This window comes from Mus caroli, chromosome 2 (genome assembly GCF_900094665.2).
Source record: "Mus caroli chromosome 2, CAROLI_EIJ_v1.1, whole genome shotgun sequence".
Classification (NCBI taxonomy): Eukaryota; Metazoa; Chordata; class Mammalia; order Rodentia; family Muridae; genus Mus; species Mus caroli.
The window spans coordinates 145,029,522-145,043,942 of NC_034571.1; the positions used below are offsets into that span (position 1 = coordinate 145,029,522).

Consider the following 14,421-nt stretch of genomic DNA (forward strand, 5'->3'; position numbering starts at 1 on the left):
GTGGTCCACAGCCCATGGAAGGTGCTACCCACATTCAGGATGGGTCCTCCCACCTCAATTAGCTCTATGTAGAAAGAGTCCTTCATAAACACACCCAGGGGGCATCTCCTAGGTGATTCTAGATCCTGTCAGGTTGCCAATGTTAATACCACACAAGACTTGAAGAGGAACATTTCAGAGCAGGTCGATAGGAAGACTTCAGCAAGTACAGGTCACAGTGAGAGGTGAGAGTAATGCTATGCCCAGGAAACAAAACCAGAACCATGTAAATGTCCACAGACAGGGTGTGCGTATCAGCTGTGTCACACACATAATGTAGCACCGCGCAGCAGTTAAGAACCCATACCAGGGGCTGGGAGTAGCATTCAGTGGTGGAGGCCTCACTGACAGAAGACTATAGACTTCACTCCCATCACACCACACACCGATGCCATGGGCAACTAAAGGGGAGGTGTGACATCCAGATGAAAGAAGTGAATCTAAACAGAGTAGATGCCAGAAGGTTCTACATCATGGAATCCAAAACCAGGCAAAAGTCATCTATGAAGGTCATAGTGTTATTCATGATAGCCCCAGACTGAAACACTGTAACTGATGTCCATCAGCTGATGATCAGAGGGAGAACATGTGAGCATCCATACCATGGAATAGTGTCTGTGTCTGTGACAGAACAGAGAGAACTGTCAGAAACCTTGGGAACATGCTAAGTAGAGGCCAGGCACCAATATCTGTTACCCTTGATATGAAATTCCCAGAATGGCACAGTGGTTGTCAAGGGCTGGATGGAAGACTCAAGAAAGGGGTCCTGAGCACCAGGGATGGGGCTGGATTACATGTGATGAAACATTGTGCAAGTCACAATTCTTCCGCTATTATGAAAGTCATCAGGAGCTGTGGTGGCTGTACCGTTATTCCCAGCACTGCATTCAAAGCTAGTCTGGTCTACAGGGTGAGTTCCAGGACAGCCTGGACAGGGCTACACAGAGAAACCCTGTCTTTTAAAAAAAAAAAAATCATTGGAGCATCACTTTAAATGTGTGGATTTTATAGCTTGTGCATTATATATCATTAAAGCTGTAAAATTCACTTATACCAACAAAGCTGTGAAGGGAGGTGGGGGGAGTGCTAGCTGAAGCAGGGAGGTACTGCCCCAGAATAGCTGGAAGGAGCCTTCTGAAGGGGCTACTTAGCTACAGATCATCAAAGTCAGACCTTAAGTATCTGTGTACTTTAGCTGGGTCTAGAAGTGCAGGCTTGTAATGCAGGCTACTCTGGAGACAGATCAAAAGTTCAAGGCCTGCCAGGGTAGTTACTGACCCTGTCTCAAAATAAAAAGTAAAGGGGCTGTGGTTCTGTGGAAGAACACTTGCCTGACATGTGTATTAGACTCAGTCTCCAGTGACACACACACACACCATTGGATATGTTATGATTTGATGTTTAAACTAGGTACAAAAAATAAAATGAAAAGTTGGATATATAATCTAAATCCGTAAAGAATAAGTGGGATATGGAGAGAACTCTCTAGATGTGGCTGAGGATGTGGCTTGGCGGCAGAGTGCCCACCAGGCATGCTCAAGATCTGGGTTTGAGCCTTAGTACCACATAAAAGAGAAGTATGACATAAAGAAAATGGCTGACTTAGAGTTGGGCTGTGAATCGCAGCATGCAGGGGGATGAGGGTTACCATGGAGCCAACCCAGGATATGGAGACCCTGTCTCTCTAAAGGAAAGGAGGGGCTGGAGAGATGGCTCTGTGGTTAAGAGCACTTGCTGCTGCTCTTGCAGAGGACCTGGGTCCTGGCACTCATATGTCGGCGCCCAATCATCTAACCCTAGTTCCATGGTTCCAACACCCTCTTTTGGATGCTGAGGGCACCAGACATGCATGTGGTACACATACATATATGCAGGCAAAATGCCCCTACACGTAAAATTAGTCATTTCAAAAGACCAGTGTTTAAAAAGAAAAGGAGTGGCAAATTGGCTGAGTGAAAGTGCCTGCTGCCAAGCTTGAGGTCCTGAGTTCAAGCCCCAGGATCCATGTAGTGGAAGGAGAGCACTGACTCCTGCTGGAGGTGTCCTCAAACCCTGACAAAAACTGACACTCCCACCCCTAGTAGCCACAACTGCTCAGCTAGGGGTGGGACTTCAGAGGCCAACTTCTCATCTCTGCTGGGATTTTGTCCAGTTGATCTTGTGCTGGTTTTGGGCAGGCAGACATAGCTTCTTCGAGGTCTGGTGTGTTATGGTCCTGTCATCCAGAAAATCCTCTTTTGCAGCATTCCTCCACTGTCTATGGCTTTACAATCAATCTCTCTACTGCCTCTTTCTGGATGATTTCTGAGCCTGGGAAGGGTGTGTGTGTGTGTGTGTGTGTGTGTGTGAGAGAGAGAGAGAGAGAGAGAGAGAGAGAGAGAGAGAGAGAGAGAGAGAGAGAGAGATGTGGATATTTCCTTTAGGGCTGAGACTTGTCAATACTTAATCACTTACTCAGCCATAATACAAGCCTCACTGAATTCCAAAGAACATACAGATGGTCTCTTAACTTAGCGGTGGCTCAGTATATGGTTTTAAAAAAATAGCTTTATGGGACACCTAAAAGCACAAGCATTTTCATCACACAAAGGGGCTTTAGGTGCTCAGGCCTGCGGTAGGACTTTAAGCATCTTCTACCACAGTAACATGGAAAGTGAATTAGGGAACAAAACAGACCCGACCGAGCTGGTGTGTCATCACCGCTGTCAGTAAGTTGAAAAGACAGGGAGCATGAATTCAAACTAGCATCATGTGACGGGGCCTCACATTAAGAGAGTAGCACAGGGGAAAGGCCTCCGTTGCTAGTGTCAGCAATGACACTGGCATCTTTCCACTTAGGATCCAACCCTAAGTGAAGGCAACAACAGAGTCAACGTGGCAGTTTGGACTGGAGCAAGAGTCCAGGGCTAAGTGTCCTCAGTTATCCCTAGGACTGGCCTTCCTCTGGTGCTGCTACTTTTGTGATGAAGCCAGTCAGGTTTATGTCCAGCTCTGAAAGGCTCCCAGGCTTATGGCTGTTTAGGGGGATATGTGCCTTATGGACATTAAGCCATCGGAGACGGTGGTCTAGCCTCTCTAGCCATGAAACCAAATGTCCCGCTGAAGTCTTTGAAATGGAACTGCTTGCAGCCTTCTAGCTCCTTCTTCCCTACAGCCCTGCAGTTTGGCAACTGCTGTTCCTGCCCCTCAGCACTCAGCCTGTTTTCTTCCTGCCGTGATAAGGCATGGACAGCAGGTGGCAGCAGAGAGTGATCGAGAGCCTGGTCATTTATCTCCAATGTTCTGATGGTGCAGACATAGTTGCATTGAGAAGAAATGATGCAAAGGTGGGCATGGTGGTACATGCCTCCAGTCTAGACACTAGGGAAGTGGGCAGAAGGACCAGGAAATTAAGGCCATCCTATCTAGGCTATGTAGTGAATTGAGAGCCTGTCTCATAAAAATGAGTGAGTGAGTGAATGAATGAATGCATGAATATACTCTCCCTTTGGATTTTGATCTCTTTCCATGTCTAGCAATATACTGTCCTCCCTCATGATGCTGAGCCAGGGCAGTGAGCTACAGCTCTGATTTAGCCAAGAGATCACCAGAAAAAAACAAAAAAGAAGCCATGATATGCAGTTGCTGAACTACAGTGTTCAGTAACTAAGTGTTCGAGGCATTTTTGACTTCTGCATTTTGCCTTACAGTGAGTGTATCGTAATCCTGAATCAAAGGGCAGTTATATATCCTGTAGACCATGTTCACCAATTATACTGTAATTAAGACAAACACCCACAAACTGCTCATCAAATCCATTCTAGAGGGAGGAAGGGAAGAATAGGGAAGGGACACTCCGACTAGGGCAAACCTCAGACGACAGCTGAAGTCCTCTCCTGCACGCCATAGCTGGGGAGTAGATGGGGTGAGGTATCAGCTGTAACCTAGACTCAAGCCCCCCAGAGATCCCTTATCCCCAAAAACCTCTAGGTTTCCACTTATCAGCGTTACATTTAACAGGCAGCAACTGAATCAAGGATGTAGCCCCCAGAGTGAGCTCGCACATTATATCCACAGCTCCAATCCTCCTTGATCCAGTGTCTGTCCTCAAGACAAATGTCCCTTGGTAACATGGGATCTGGGTGTGGACACATTGCAAGGAAATCAATATTTGTAGAGGGCAGCAGGTGCCCCGTCCTGAATATCTTCACCCTAGCAGAGCCCCAGCCCTCACTGCTCCTCAGACTCACCGTGACTCTGCTCTGCTCAACCCTGCAGGAGCCAAGTTCCCCATCAAGTGGACAGCTCCTGAAGCCATCAACTTTGGTTCCTTCACCATCAAGTCAGATGTCTGGTCCTTTGGTATCCTGCTGATGGAAATTGTCACCTATGGCCGGATCCCTTACCCGGGTAGGAAAAGGAACATGAGTTTAGGGGTGTCTCCAGCCCAACCTGGCAATGGCCCATCTCGTCAGTATGTCTATTACACTCAGCTCTTGATCTTCCCCCAGTCCCTCTCCACCTTTCTCATAGCAATCAGAGGTACTGCCCTCCACCATCCCTCTGCTTGTGTAAGGGGTTTGCTGGCTATCTCCTCTTTCCCATACCTTACTGCACTCAAGCAATCAAAGTTCAGCTATTTGAGCAGGAGGTGGATGGGAAGATCTGGAGAAGCCAGAGCTGGTATGGCCTGCGTATGCAGATGGCTGTGGGTGTTGCTCAAGTGTCTAGGAAGCCATGGGGATAGCATGAGGCTGAGAGGAAGTCAACTTTTTTTTTTTTTTTTTTTTTTTGAGACAAACTCTTACTCTGTAGCTCTGGCTAGCCTGAAGTTTGATATACAGACCAGGCTGTCCTTGAAGTCCCAGAAACCCATCTGCCTCTGCCTCCCAAGTGCTGGGACGAAAGGTCTACAGCATCACACCTGGATGATCTCTACCTTTAAGAGGTGGATACTTGAGGCTGGAGAGGTGGATCAGAGGTTAAGAGTACTTGCTCTCCCAGAGAATGAGGGTCCAGTTCCTAGCACCCATGTGGTAACTAACTCACAACTATCGCATTCTAGTCCCAGGGAATCTGATGTCCTGTGATGGCCTATGAGGACACCAGTATACACGTGGTATATATATGCACACATATACATGGAGGAAGAACACTCATACACATAAAATACAAATAAATACATAAATCTGAGGGGCAGGCCTCAGTTCCATGAGAATGGGTGAAAGTATGTGATCAAGGTGGCACACGGGCAGCTGGGGCAGGTGGCGGCACATGGACACTGAGGCAGGTGGTGGCACATGGGCACCTGAGGCAGGTGGTAGCACATGGGCAGCTGGGGCAGGTGGTGGCACATGGGTACCTGGGGCAGGTGGTGGCACATGGGTACCTGGGGCAGGTGGTGGCACATGGGCACCTGGGTCAGGTGGTGGCACATGGGCAGCTGGGACAGGTGTTGGCATAGACAACAGAAATAAGCTGATGAACTGAGCCACATTTCAAAAGAAGCAAAGAGAGCCAAGGTTGGCTGTCCTGACAGTGAAGAAGCTGTGGAAATTTGGGGTGATTCACTAGAGAGGATGGACGTCCAACTAAGATATTTAAAGTTTTTTGGTTTTGCTCTTAATCACTGACCCATCTCTTCAGCCCTAATCACCTTAGTTTTAAAAAATACTAAAAATAAAAGTAAAGTTGGTAATCATAGGTAGTTCATTGTTGTTTTTAGAGATAACAGATGTAAACTTAGAATAAGGAAATGATCGTGTTCAGAGTGACCTTAAATCTGGCTTTGTGTGTGTGGGGGGGTACACTAGTAAAATCCAGGTAGGCATGGTAGCCTGCACCCTTTGTTCTGGCAGAAGAAAAGGCAGGTGGATCTCAGTGAGTTTGAGACCAGCTGGCCTACACAGTGAGCTCTAAGATGGCCAGAGCTACATAGTAAGACCCTGTCTCAAAAATAAATACAAACAAACGGATAGATAGATAAAACAACAGACCAAGAGATGCAGAAACAGTAGGCTGGATAATGTTCTGCCACCTTAAGAGGTCTGGCATTGCCAGATACTGGTGGTGCATGCCTTTAATTCCAGCACCCAGGAGGCAAAGGCAGGCGAATCTCTTCAGTTTGAATTTGAGGCCAGCCTGGTCTACAGACTGAGTTCCAGGACAACCAATGCTACAAAGAGAAACCCTGTCTCAAAAACAAAAACAACAACAAAAAAAGAGGTCTGGCATGTCTTGATGGCTGGACAAACTTAGCAATTGGACAGTTAGTTTCTGTCCCTTCCTCACACAGTTAGATGATAACTGCAGCTCCATTTGCCACCCCTCCCTCACACACACACACACACACACACATTTAATTTCACTTCTCTTTTTCAGGTATGTCAAACCCAGAGGTGATTCGGGCACTAGAGCATGGGTACCGTATGCCTCGACCAGATAACTGTCCAGAAGAGCTCTACAGTATCATGATCCGCTGCTGGAAGAACCGCCCGGAGGAACGGCCCACCTTCGAATACATCCAGAGTGTGCTGGATGACTTCTACACGGCCACTGAGAGCCAGTATCAGCAGCAGCCTTGACAGCAGGAAGGACATGAGCAGAGCCAGAAGCCCCATCAGTGCCTTGACACGCCCAACTTGCTGGGCCCCCTCTCAGATACCACACCACACACACTGCAGCTGTTGAGTGGGTGGGAGGACTTCACAGTCTCTTTCTGACTCTAGTCATCTGCAATCCGCCACTCTCAGGGCCTCCACGTTGGTATCTCTCATTTGCCTGGAAGGACTGAATTCAATCTATAGCTGTGATTTAAGTGTAAACTGTTAGAGTAGTATTTAAATAAAAGATATGAATGCCAAAGGCTTTCCCCAAGGGTCAGCTTCTGTCTCCAAATGTGTTGGCCTTCCTGCTGTGTGGCATATCAGATGGAGAATGATCATCCCAGAGGCCAGAAGTATGAAGGCAAGCGAGAATCCAGGTGGGGAGATGGCTCCGTCAGTAAGATGCTTGTCCTGTAAGTCCAGGGACCCAAGTTCAATCTTCAGAACCCATGTAAAAATGCTGGGTGTGCTGGTGTGCATTTATCATCCCTGTGAGGGGAGTAGAGACCAGAGGATGTCCAGACAGTCTGGCCTAATTGGCGAGGGCCAAGTCAATAAGAGACTCATCTCAAAGGAGAATGACACCTGAGGTTGTCCTCTGACCTCTGCACACATGTACACACATGTGCACACACATGTGCACATATACACACATATACCTATGCATAAGGAAGGGAAAGAGTAGAAGTAAGACTGAGGGTTTCCTGACTGTCCCCAAACACTTGCTGGCTGTGTCAGCTTCCTTTTGTTCTGGTAACACCTCCGCCCCCCATGAGCCTGGGTGGCTTCAAACAGTGGGGAAGGCGGGGAAGGTGGGCTAGTGTGAGATGGGCTGGAGGACTGTGCTGCTCCTGGAGACTCCTCTACCTTGCTGCAGCCCTCACTCACCCTTGGCTCGTGTTTCTGCACACCACTCCAAGCTCTGCTTCCACCATCTGGTCTCCCCTGATTCTTCTTCTACTGCATCCTCTTTAAAGTGATTACACTGGACTCACCTGCATCAGCCAAAATACTCCTTAATCACATTTGCAGAGTCCCCCTTGCCAAGGCAGCAGCATTTCCCCAGCTAATCTAACGTGGGGATTCACCTGCATACTTTGAGGGACCGTTACTACGCCTGCCACACTGGTGGTCATCCCAGTGTCTGGATGCTGTACGGTTTTGCCTCCCAGACACTGGGGATGTCAGGACACCACTTATGATCTCTCTCTTATTAAGCCACATCAATACATGTAGACTTCCCTCATGATGACGGCCATTTCCTGTGGCCACACAGTCATCATGATTGCTAAGAAGGTCTACATCACTGCAGGAGATGTCGGGTCTGAAGGTGGAAACGGCTGAGAAGGACCTGGTACTTTGAAAGGGACACTCTTGGTGGCTAGGAGGGAGACCTGATAGGAAGTAGAGGGGACAAGAAGGTGGTAGACACTTCCTGCATATCACCTCAGCTAAAAATTCTTAGCTGTAAGCTTTTGTCATGGGAGAGAGATGGGATGGTGACAATGGGACAGAGTGCAATGACACTTCTGTATTACCACATCTACATCACAGCATCCCCTAGAACCCTGGACTTGCTGAGCTCAGTCTGCATCCCTCAGTCCAACCTTAAGAGCTGGGTCTAAGAACAGTGAAGACTAAGGTAGCTGGGTTTTAATCTACATTCTAAGGAGGGAAACAAAGAGACTGTTCTGCCTGTTTTCACAGTACAACCAACATTTCTAGGACCCTAAAAGGTACAGAGATCTCTCCCCACAGCCATGTCACCCATTGGGTAAGGTATCCTTTCATCCCGCTCAATTCTAACCCCAGCTACTTGGAGGTACCGTCAGATCCCCAGGTTGGGGGCTCAGTCCCCTCCACATTAAGTGACAGATGGAAGCTGCAGATTGTCTGTAGGCGCTGACCATCTGCCTATCAGCAGCTTCCACCGCTCCTTTCTTAGGTTCCATTAATTGTTCAAGCTGCTCAGGGAACTCAGGAAGGGAATGGGATTTTATTGTTTTATCATAAAGGACGCAGCAATGGAAAAGATGACAAAATGCACAGTGGGAAAGGCGCCACGTGGCACTTCCATGCCCTCTTCATCCTTGCCAGTTGGCAGAAACCTCCACATGCTCAGCTACCTGGAAGCCCTCTGAACCCTGTCCTTCAGGGTTTTATGGAGACTTTATTGCCTAGGTGTGATTGCTAATAAACTGGGTGGGAAAGTCCAGCAAGGCCTGTCTTAGTAAGATTTTTTTTTTTTTTTTTTGGTCCTCTCTGTGTAGCTTCCGTACCTTCAGGGTTAAGATCCCACTGGAATGAAGAGACCCTTATCACATACTACATGACAATGGTCTTTATGGCCAGCTTCTCGGTCAGAAAGGCAGGGGATCGTAATGGAGTTTCTATGATCTACTTAAGAGAAGACATATTTTAGCTTTTATACCTGACTTGAGGAGGAAGTTATAAAACAGGAACCATGGACAAAATCTAAAGCCAGAATCACCTATCAGATATAAATATGTGTGTGTATATATATATATATATATACATATATGTATATGCTTATGTGTACATCTCATGTTTATTACTGTACACTCATACATCACACAGAATCACCTATAATATAAATATGCTTACATGTATATCTCATATTTATAATTGTTCACACACATCCCAGTATTACGTATAATACAAATATGCTTACATGTATGCCTTATATTTATATTTGTACACACACACACACACACACATACACATCATAACTTACCTGGTTTGTTACCTAATTAATCACCCTCTTGCTTTCTTGTTTGGAATACATACTTTGGAGTCTGAAGGCAAAGCCCAGGGCCTTACTTACAACCTTGCAATAGAAATGTGTTCTGTTTCTGTTCAGTAATACATGGGAAGTGCACTTGTCCTTGCCCTACTGGTGCTGAGCTTAGCCATGTGTTTTTGGCCCATGGAACATTAGCAAAAGTGAAGGAAACAGAGGGGAATCTTAGATGCAGCTCCTGAGAGAAAAGAAAGCAAACCGGTTTTAGGGATGATCTCGGTGGTCGAGCCTTTGCCTGATACCTACAAGGGCCCTAGCACAATCTGGGGTTGGAGGGAACCAGTCTGTAAAAGCTACACACTATAGATCTCAGTTACATGACATTATGAAAAATAAAAACCATGGAGACAGTAACCAGACCAATGGTTGCTAAGAATCTGAGAAAAAGGACCAAGAAATGGATAAATACAACACAGGCAATCCTTAGGGCAGTGAACTATGCTGTACAATACCAAGGTGGTGATTACTTATCATTAAGCCTCTGTCAAAACCAACTGAAAGTGTGTAACAAAGAATGGACCCAGACAGAGGCAGGGGCAGTGATGCACGCCCTTAATCCCGGCACTGCGGAGGCAGAGACAGGTGGAACTCCGTGAAACCACCCTGGTCTACGTAGTGAGTTTCAGGACAGTCAGAGCTACATAGTAAGACCTTGTCTGAAAAAGGAAGAGAAGGAGGAGGGAGAGGAGGAAGAGGAGAAGGAGGAGGAGGAGGGGGAAGGNGGAGGGGGAGGGGAGGGGAGGGGGAGGGGGAAGAGGAAAAAAGTAGACTCTGAGCTAATGCATTAACTTGAGTTGATAATATACCACTACTGGTTCACTAGCTTTCACAAATGGACCACTCATGCAAGGTGTTACTAAGAAGAAAAACCAAATGTAGGATGGAAAGTTAAATGAACCTCTGCTCTTCCCACTAGGTACTCTAAACTTAAACTTACTTCCGTCCGTGTGGTATTGCTATAACAGAACTACTGAGGCTGGGTACTTTACAGAACAGTAATTTATCTCTTGAAAGTTCTAGGGACAGAACATTCACTTCAGCAACAAACATACTAGGATTGGGACAACACAGAGATTAGAATGGCCCCTGCTCAAGATGGCACACAAGTTTGTGAAGCATTCCACATCATAAAACAAAACCCCCAGGGAGGGGCACAGATGTCCAAGGCTGAGGGTCTTTCTGTTGCATCACCCTGCTGAGAATAGAAGGGCACTTGTGAAATGCATGGGTAAGATAGGGCTCAAAGCCAGTCTCTCACCGGGAGGGAACCAATAATGTTCTCACAATAATGACTGCTAATCCATTCATAGGGGCACTTGTTGGTTTGTTTGTTGAGACAGGAGTTCCCACAACCCAGGGTATCCAGAACTTGATATGTTCCTGAAAGGTGACCTTGAACTTCTGATCCTTCTGAGTGCTAGGATTGCAGGGATAGGTCAAAAGGTTTATACAATGCTGGGAATTGAACCCAGGATTTCATGCTTGTTAGGAAAGCCCTGTACCAATTGAGCTATGCCCCTGCTTCTGTCATCCCTTAAAAGTCAGGTCTCTAAATACTGTTGCATTTAGTCTCTATATTTAGAGACGAGCTTTAAAGGGCTCATTCACATCATAGTGCTGATGTTAAAGAATTTAAATCTAGGCTGGGTGAGGTCCCAGCACTTGGGAGGCAGAGGCAGGTGGATCTTTGTAAATTCAAGGCCCGTCTGGTTTACCTGTGTATGGAGTTCCTAGCTACACAGTGAAGTCCTGTCTCAAAAGAAAAAATTAAATCTATTAAACAAACCATAAAATGTGGCGCCACATTTCATGCTACCCAGTCTGTAGAAAAGTAGTAAGCACTCATGCCCTGGAAGGAGGCAGGAGGAAGGGAATGGACAGGTGGCTTATTTAACTGTGTCACTGAGGTCAGGGACAAGGAATGCTCTTGCTTCATCTTACCCTGAGATGTGGAATGAATAGACCCCCAACTCCTCTACTTTTGTCATGTGTCTGTCCGCGCCATTGCATATACTGTGACACAGCGCTCTATCAGCTTTCACTCTGGGTTCCCTTCCTCTTGAGGGGGTCACAGTGACCAATAGTTGTCTCTGTATCCATTTGTTTTTCAGGGTCACATGATCATCTAGAATGAAGGCCATTCTAATTCTCCCTCTCAAAGCAGAATACAAGAAATTAAGTTCTGGCCAATGATTTTAAGTAACAGTGTATGAAGTAGTTTTTAGGAACCCCACTCCCACACCACCCCCAACCCTCAGGATAGGAGACAGGAAGCAGCTGGCTCATTTGGAAAGCACCATGGAGTCCAATCTAGTGAGCTTCTTGTCCCTTCTTGAGTTTTGAAATCACAAGCACGTGCCACTCTCTGGCTTCACCAGTCTTTTTTTTTTTTTTTTTTCCTTTTTATTACTTTTAAAGATTTATTTTTGATCACATGTGTATGTGTCTGTGACTGTGTCTGTGTGTGTTTCTGCATGGGAATTTGGGTGCCTGTACACATTACAGCCATTGGATCCCCTTAACTGGAGTTGTAGGCAGTTGTGGGCCTGGCACTCACGCTGGGAATCAAACTTGGGCCATCTGAAAGAGCAGCATATGTTCTTAATGACTAGGCCGTCTCTCCAGCACCACCCCTCCTTTTGTTTTCCTTTTTAAAGATTTAATTTTAACCCTAGAAAAATAAGTAAAGGCAACTAAGGGAGGCTAGGGGAGGGAGACACAGTCTTCACAGGGGAGAGAGCACCAGTTGGTCATCCAACACCAAACAGTCAGCCCTGAGAACATACACATGCAAGCCACATTATGTGGACTGAGCAGGCTGTATTTATAAACAAATACATATATGTAATGACAAAGAAAAAGAGGCCACAAATTTGATTGAGAGCAAGAAGGATACATGGGAGGGGTTGGAAGAAGGAAAGGGGAGGGAGAAATGTAATTATGCTGTAATCTCAAAAGTTATTATTATTATCATTATAATATATTTGTTTTTAGACAAGGTCTCTCTGGCTAATCCAGAACCCACTGGGACCAGAACTGTAGATGAGGATGGCCTCAAACTTACTGACTCCACCTGCCTCTGTCTCCCAGATGCTGAAATTAGGGCATATGGCACCACATCTGACCACATTTTCAAATATATATATATTTAAAAAAAGAAAAGACTAGCCGGGCAGTGGTGGTGCATGCCTTTAATCCCAGCACTTGGGAGGCAGAGGCAGGCGGATTTCTGAGTTCGAGGCCAGCCTGGTCTACAAAGTGAGTTCCAGGACANAGGCAGGCGGATTTCTGAGTTCGAGGCCAGCCTGGTCTACAAAGTGAGTTCCAGGACAGCCAGGGCTATACAGAGAAATCCTGCCTCAAAAAAAGAGATGTGTGTGTGTGTGTGTGTGTGTGTGTGTGTGTGTGTGTGTGTGTGATGTGTGCAGTACCCATAAAGGCCAGTAGAGGGTAGCAGGTCCCCTGGAACTGCAGTTACAGGTGGTGTGAGCTGTGAGTGGGAACAGCAGGGAACATGCTGAACCCTAAGGAACCTTTTTATAAGTCAACTGGTATGGGCTCTTTGTCCCTTATTTTTTATATCTCTCCTTCTGCCTATAATCGCTTTCTTTAGCTACCATACTAGACCTGGAGGAAGATGAATGAGCCAGAAGAATGGTAAAGCTGGCTAAAGCCTAAATCCCTGAGTAGACTTTAGAGAACTGCCCACCCTATCAGCCTGATCTGTCTCTCTCCTGGCTTTTACCTCCAAAGCCAGGGCTCCTTTCTCTTAGAGTGGGCTGGGCTTTCTTCTGCCGTGATATGCATTACTGTGCCTGGGATGTGTGTGTTGCATGTATATTTTAAACTGCAAAAGCCTCAGCTGTTATTGTTCCCAGAATGGTGAACTTGCCACACAATTACCCCTTTGGGAGCGGGTAGCCCCCCCTTAGTGCGTGCAGCTCCCTTTCCTGTGGGTCATGACTCCTTTGTGGGGTCAAATGACCCTTTCACAGGGGCTGCCTACAACCATCAGAAAACACAGATAGGGGCTGGTGAGATGGCTCAGTGGGTAAGAGCACCCGACTGCTCTTCCGAAGGTCTGGAGTTCAAATCTCAGCAACCACATGGTGGCTTACAACCATCTATAACGAGATCTGACTCCCTCTTCTGGAGTGTCTGAAGACAGCTACAGTGTACTTACATATAATAAATAAATAAATAAATCTTAAAAAAACACAGATATTTACATTACAATTCATAACAGTAGCTAAATTACAGTTGTGAAGTAGCAACAAAAGTAACTTTATGGTTGGGGGTCACCATAACACCAGGAACTGTATTAAAGGGATGTGGCATCAGGAAGGTTGAGAGCCACTGGTCTAAGGGATGGGTCTTTATAGTTTCCTCATTGAAGACGCTTCAGATATTCACGATGATAACTTGCTTGATGTCATACCCTTCCCAGATAGTGTTCCAATATCAACATAGACTTAGAACTTGTTCACATTCATGAGAAATATATAGAGAATGCTGGGTGTGGCAGTGCATGCCTGTGACCCCAGAACTAGGGAAGCTGAAGTGGAGATTGTGAAATGGAGGAACGACTTTAGCATAGAACGCAATAAAAGATGAAACTGAAATAATGAAGGCCTGCCATGGCTCTTCAGGGGCTTGAGCAACTGTATGCAACAGGAGGAAAGCTTTAAAACAATCATACATTTTTGTGCTGGTTATAGTGAAACAGCAATAGATGCTACGTGCTGTGAAGGGTAATCTACAATACTGAGCTGACAAGATGGCTCAGTGAGTAAAGACGCATACAGCCAAGCCTCAAGATTTGAGTTCAAACCCTGGGGCCCACACTGTAGAAGAAGAGGATCAATTCCTACAAAGTCTGTATGTGCAACAAGGCATATGATCATATGTACACACTCAACACCCCCCTACACACACACTAAGTAAATAAATATATGTAACAACATTTAAAAATGACAA

General features: G+C 46.2%; 1 protein-coding gene across 2 annotated transcripts in view; it reads left to right on the top strand.

Moving 5' to 3' along the window:
- Positions 1 to 6,894, top strand: part of Hck (HCK proto-oncogene, Src family tyrosine kinase) — a 43,257-nt gene extending 36,363 nt beyond the window's left edge. The window contains exons 12-13 of one of the 2 annotated variants that reach the window (XM_021181500.1): positions 4,297 to 4,428; positions 6,400 to 6,894. In XM_021181500.1, coding sequence (XP_021037159.1) covers positions 4,297 to 4,428; positions 6,400 to 6,602 — 335 coding nt within the window. In that variant the 3' untranslated portion in view covers positions 6,603 to 6,894. The remainder of the gene's footprint in view (positions 1 to 4,296; positions 4,429 to 6,399) is intronic. The other variant, XM_029474708.1, reaches the window with a different exon arrangement.
- The last annotated feature ends 7,527 nt before the right edge of the window (positions 6,895 to 14,421 follow it).